At 41.5% G+C, this 6,000-nt stretch overlaps 1 protein-coding gene across 1 annotated transcript in view; it reads left to right on the top strand.

The window, feature by feature from the left end:
• The first annotated feature begins 1,146 nt into the window (after positions 1–1,146).
• Positions 1,147–6,000, top strand: part of LOC142728911 (guanylate-binding protein 7-like) — a 32,513-nt gene continuing 27,659 nt past the window's right edge. The window contains exons 1-3 of the mRNA XM_075849162.1: positions 1,147–1,242; positions 1,862–1,971; positions 3,062–3,261. Coding sequence (XP_075705277.1) covers positions 1,162–1,242; positions 1,862–1,971; positions 3,062–3,261 — 391 coding nt within the window. The 5' untranslated portion in view covers positions 1,147–1,161. The remainder of the gene's footprint in view (positions 1,243–1,861; positions 1,972–3,061; positions 3,262–6,000) is intronic.

The following is a 6,000-nucleotide window of genomic DNA, read 5'->3' as shown; positions in this document are numbered from 1 at the left end:
TCCAAATGGGTCTGTCTTCTAAAGAACCTTTGGGGATCTGGTATACAGAGTGTAGAGTCCGGATATGACTATATGCCTGGTTTTGTGTGGTTGCTTATTCTTAATGTTGCTCTCTATGACATGTAATATTCAGAGAAAGTCTGTTCTATAAGGCTATGGTCACACTGGCATCGGTTTATAACGGATCTGTTATCTGACGGATTGAAACGGTCACTGACAGACCCATCGCAGTTTCAATAATTTTGCTGCGCTATTCTTGCCAGCAAAAGTCAGGGAAACCCAGGCAGTACCCCCAGAGGCTTTGAGCGCATATGTGAACCAAGCCTAAAAGGTGTTGATTGGTTTGGACAAGCACTTTACAGTTTGATGCGCCCCTGGAATGAAACTCATTGCCTCTACAGAAAAAATAATGAACTACATGGTTACCTTGAAAATAATGGTTGTTGACAGTCTTCCACTGTTCTTGCTTATGAGAGGATGTGACCCCTTCCTCCTTAAAGAGGTTGTCCAGGCACAGACAACTGTGCCCGGACCCCACACCGATCAAGTGCTCCGGCTGCCGGATGTTATGAAGAGTATACAGTATTTGAAGCCGGAAGCAGATGGCTCTGACTACTGCATAGTAGCCCTGCTGCAGAACTGCAGCTCTATTCCTATTCACTTGAATAGAAGTAGAACTCCAGCTCGGCCACTATTCCGTGACCGGAGCCATCAGCTTCCGGCATGGACATCCGGTGCCCGGAAGCAGCTGATCTGTGTGGGGTCCGGGTGTTGGACTCCCATCTGTCATATACTGATGACCTATCCTGTGGATAGGTCATCAGTTGTCCATGCGTGGACAACCCATTTAACATTCATTGTCAACTCCATTGATAAACAAAACTATATTGTGTTCCTCCACTACAAAACTGTCACACTACAAGGACTTATAAACTCATAAATAGGACAGTTAAGTCTTCTAGGAAGTATCAACCATCATTGGCTTCCACCCACCTCGCTTGCTGTGCCAAACATCCTTTCCTGTTCATGGTCCTCACTACTGTTGATAATTGGCACTGCTTTCTGTCTTGTCTTACACAACCCATTCCTATTACATACATGTCTGTCCATACAGGATTTTCCTTGGGATCTACAGTCCAGTCCATGACTAAAGGTATCTGGATGTGGTGTGTTCCTCATCCTGTGAAACATGATCACACCCTGGTACTGCTGGATACAGAAGGACTGGGCGATGTGGAGAAGGTCAGTGTTTCTCTAAACCTTCATGCAGCAGAAGTTATCACCCCTTTTTATATATACTTAGCGGTCTGAGACATGTGGCTGCTCGAATATGTCGTAATTTGTACAGGAATCTGTGGGATCCCGGCCAAGTGTAACTCCCATGTCTACATATATCCATATACACCGCATACTTCTGGTTCTGTGTATTGTAGGGAAATGCCTTGGCCTCCAAGAAAAAACACATGGGAGCACACACAAAACTGCAAATATAGATACTGTATATGCTGCTACATTTACACTTATAACACACCACACTCCTTTGGGTCTCCATGGTCACAGACGACAAACAAACCCTGTGTTGTATTACTCCCTCTATATCTGTCCCCTACTTATTGCTAACCTGGCATTCAGTAGGTTAGCAAGAAGCACAGGACAGATCGAGTGGAATAATAAATGACAGCAGGGTCAGACATCACAGGGTTTGTTTGTAGTCTGTAACCATAGGGACGCATGGGTCTGCTTAGAAGCTTTATGATGAAAACTCTTCCACCATTTTTTGTATAAAGACAATTTGTAAACTTACTTCATTTCTTATTTTTGATGCATTGGAGCACTCTTTATGTATAAATATTTATTTCAGGGAAATAGCCAAAATGACTCCTGGATTTTTGCCCTTGCTGTTCTTCTTAGCAGCACGCTGGTATTTAACAGTATGGGGACAATTGACCAGCAGGCCATGGAACAACTCCAGTATCCTTTACATGAGCTCTATGGGGGTCATATTGTAGTTGAAGTATCTAGTGCACTTAAAAACTCCAAAGGTTGTATGCAGTCTATGTCAATGGAATGTTTTGTTTTCATTACACAGATTTATGATCAGCTCACCGTTTAAGCGTTTTGTACATGCAATAGGTCATTTTGGACCATGTCCTATATATAAGTGGGATCAAGTCCTATATTCTTTATAAGTGTGTGCAACTTGGAGAAATAGTGGAGTTATGAAATTTGCTTGTGTTCGGAGCCTGCACAAAGGCACACAGTCTGCCATTATGGGTATAACACTATACAATTTTCCTTTATATTTACTTTAAGGCTATGTACACACGGCGGATTTTGCTTGGCGGGACCTGCCGCAGAAACCACCAGAGAATTATTCCTACCGTTGGCAGGAAGATTCCTACTCCCATTTACTTCAATGGGAAGTTTTGGCGGAATCTGCTTGAAGATTGGGCAGGACGCTTCTTTTGTCCACTAGCTGAAAAAGGGGGAAAAATAAATGTCCGACTTCCATTGATATGAATGAATGGAATTCTGCCATGTGAATAGGTCCTAAGACTGCAACCCTAAGGGTATGTTCACACGCAGAGTCAAAGACGTCTCAAAAAACGGAGTTGTTTTCAAGGGAAAACAGCTCCTGATTTTCAGACGTTTTTTAAGCCACTTGCGATTTTCACTGCATTTTTTACGGCCGTTTTTGGAGCTTTTTTCATCACAGTCTATGTAAAACGGCTCCAATAGCGTCCCAAGAAGTGTCCAGCACTTTTTTCACGTCCGTTTTTTTACGCGTTAAAAAACGCCGCGAAAAACGCTCCATCGGAACATAACCCCGTTCTCCCATTGAAATCAATAGGCAGATGTTTGGAGGCATTCTGCCCGAAAAACGGCCGAAAATAGGTTGTGTGAACATACCCTAACACTCAAAAAGACTCTAACTGAAAGGATAATTTAGGGAAGGGAAGCAATACTTTGTTATTTTGATACCCATTCAGAAACCCTCTTTGGGTTTGGGGAGTAGATATATTGTGTGTATAGATACATATTATTCCTTAACGTCTTATAGTTATGTCACAGAACTTACGGAGAAAATAAAAGTTAAATCAACAGAGCAAGCATCAGATTTTGAAGATGATTCATCAGAGTTCAAGAGATTTTTCCCATCATTTGTTTGGTGTGTCCGAGATTTTAATCTACAGCTGCAACTGAATGGGAAGGACATCACCGAGGATGAGTACCTAAAAAATGCCTTGAAGCTCAAGCCAGGTATAAACTTGATTTATTTTTATCTGATGCTCGTTAAAACTTGTATTGGTGTTCAGAGCTACATTCAAAATTCTGTGAGTTGCTATTGGAACCAGTCAACAGTATGTTGGCAGACCCACCCCTAAAAGTTTAGCTCAGCTTCTATAAGGCAATGTCTTCTGTTGCACTGCATTCTGGGGTACAATTCTTCTTTTTCCCCAACATCATATTACTAATATAATGGCAAGTGTAAATACTACATCTGTCTGGGTGCTAAATACACAAGAATAGGAGTCAAAACTATTAAGCAAGAAGCGCAAAATATAGAAAATTACAAATTTTATTGGACAATACAATAATACATGGTTAAAAAACAGACTACAAACCCAATAACTGCATATCTCCAAAGTAGGAGACAATGTGGAGCCACAGAGCTACTTTATTTAATACAGTTTTTATATGTCACATCCATCGGGAAAGTTTCCCAAAACAGGTTATTAAAAAAATATACTCTAAATCAAATCCCTAGAACAATGTAAGAAGGCTAACAGAACATTTGTGTCCAAAGTGTTTTCTGAAAATTCCCAGTATAATGCGTCTCTGTAAACAGTAAATAGGGGATACCGAGGTAGTGATTTATTTATAGTAGTGAGTACATTTAATCCACTCAGTACCAGTTTAGTCATTAATTCAAAAAAGGACCAATAGTAGAGATAGCCTATTTAAGACATTGTCTAAATATGCAGGTAACCCGGTAACAGCATGACAAAAAGTAGTAGTTTAGTGGAAAAAACCAATAAGTACCAACCCATGTGGCTCCTCAGTTGTGACAGCTCCCAAGTATGGAGAAAAACCCCAACGCGCGTTTCGCGTAGATTGCTTTTTCAAGGGGTATCCCCTCGGTTTTTCACCTCGGTATCCCCTATTTACTGTTTACAGAGACGCATTATACTGGGAATTTTCAGAAAACACTTTGGACACAAATGTTCTGTTAGCCTTATTACATTGTTCTAGGGATTTGATTTAGAGTATATTTTTTTGATAACCTGTTTTGGGAAACTTTCCCGATGGATGTGACATATAAAAACTGTATTAAATAAAGTAGCTCTGTGGCTCCACATTGTCTCCTACTTTGGAGATATGCAGTTATTGGGTTTGTAGTCTGTTTTTTAACCATGTATTATTGTATTGTCCAATAAAATTTGTAATTTTCTATATTTTGCGCTTCTTGCTTAATAGTTTTGACTCCTTTTCTCGTGTATTTAGTATATGATGTTTGGAGTTTCTATTTTCATTATTGGGGAGCTGGGAATTTTTGCACTTGCTGGTAGCTCAACCCATATGACATTATAGTCCCATGAGACATTTGTTTATAAATCTGTCTGGGTGCAAAGCATGCTCTATTTAGACACTGAACAAGCAGGGTGATCCTGAAAGATATGAGATCATAATTATATGCAGATGATCAGTGGCGTAGCTATAGGAGTCGCAGCAGTCGCAATTGCGACCGGGCCCCGAAGCCAGGGGGCCCGCGGCCCCCAAACACATTTTCGTGAGGTTACTACTGTAAAAACGCTGCATAAGCAGCATTAAAGCTGGACAGATGCTGTTTGCTAAAGGACCTTTAATGACGTCATGCCCATGTGACCTGACTGGCCTTTGAGGAAAAGAAGCCACGCCCACCGATCTGGTCCTTCTACCACAGTATAGCAGCAGCAGAGTCGGCATGTCTACCTCTCAGTTCCTGGTGAGTGCTTACTTAACCCCCTCTCTCACTCCATCCCCCATCGTCTCTTCTTTACTTGTCTTTCCTGACCCCAACTCCTGTAGGGTTTTTTAATTCACCGTGTGTTTTTGCCGCAATTTTCGCAAAAAATGGGGCGCTTTTGCCGCGATTATGAAACTTGCAGCAAACCACACCATTCATATCACAAATTCGAAGATTGCTTTAAAAAAGTAGTACAAAACGCATAAAAACATTAGGCTTAATTCACACAGTGCGGTCAAATCACATCATGTGCTGCGATTTTCTGAAAACCGTGGCAAAAAAACGCAATTTGACCGCACTGTGAATACGGTAGATCTTAATATCACAAGTAGCAAGAAAACATAGATATGATGAGGGCTGCAGAATGAAGCCAGTAGTTCTTTAAATGATTACTTGATTAATAACTACTAAGTGGTACCTTTACCAATTATAGGATTACGATTCAGTGTCGTAATGCTTAGGCGGCGTTCACAGTCTTTTTGCGCTGTTTTTGACGTGGAAACCACGTTGGAAATTGTGCCAAACGTCCGAAATCGTCTCCCATTGATTTCAATGGGGGACAGAGGTGGGGTTTTTTTTCCCGCGAGTGGAAAAAACGCTAACGGGAAAAAAAGCGTTGTGTCCTTTCTTCAGGCGTCATAGTCTCTGACCTCCCATTGACCTCAATGGGAGTCAGAGAAAGCGTTTTCCGCGGCGGTATTTGCCTGTGGTTCTCAATGGCTGCGGCCAAAAAATGCGGCAAGTGTTCTGCCGGCAAGTCAAGATGCCTGCAAAAAACTCTGTGTGAACTAGGCCTTAATATTTAACAATAAAGTAATTATTTAAATGAATCCACAAACTACTGGCTCCTCCTGTAGCGCTCATCATACCTGTGTTTTCTTCTTTTCTTCTTCTTGTGATATTAGGATTTGGACAGCGGCTATTGGGGTCAGAGAGCTATTGGGGTCACAGCGATTGCAATTGAGACTGGGCCCCCCGCACCACATCTATTC

Source organism: Rhinoderma darwinii, unplaced genomic scaffold (genome assembly GCF_050947455.1).
Source record: "Rhinoderma darwinii isolate aRhiDar2 unplaced genomic scaffold, aRhiDar2.hap1 Scaffold_693, whole genome shotgun sequence".
NCBI classification, from domain to species: domain Eukaryota; kingdom Metazoa; phylum Chordata; class Amphibia; order Anura; family Rhinodermatidae; genus Rhinoderma; species Rhinoderma darwinii.
Note: the sequence above shows the minus strand (reverse complement) of the source record. Positions and strands in the feature narration are given on the sequence as shown.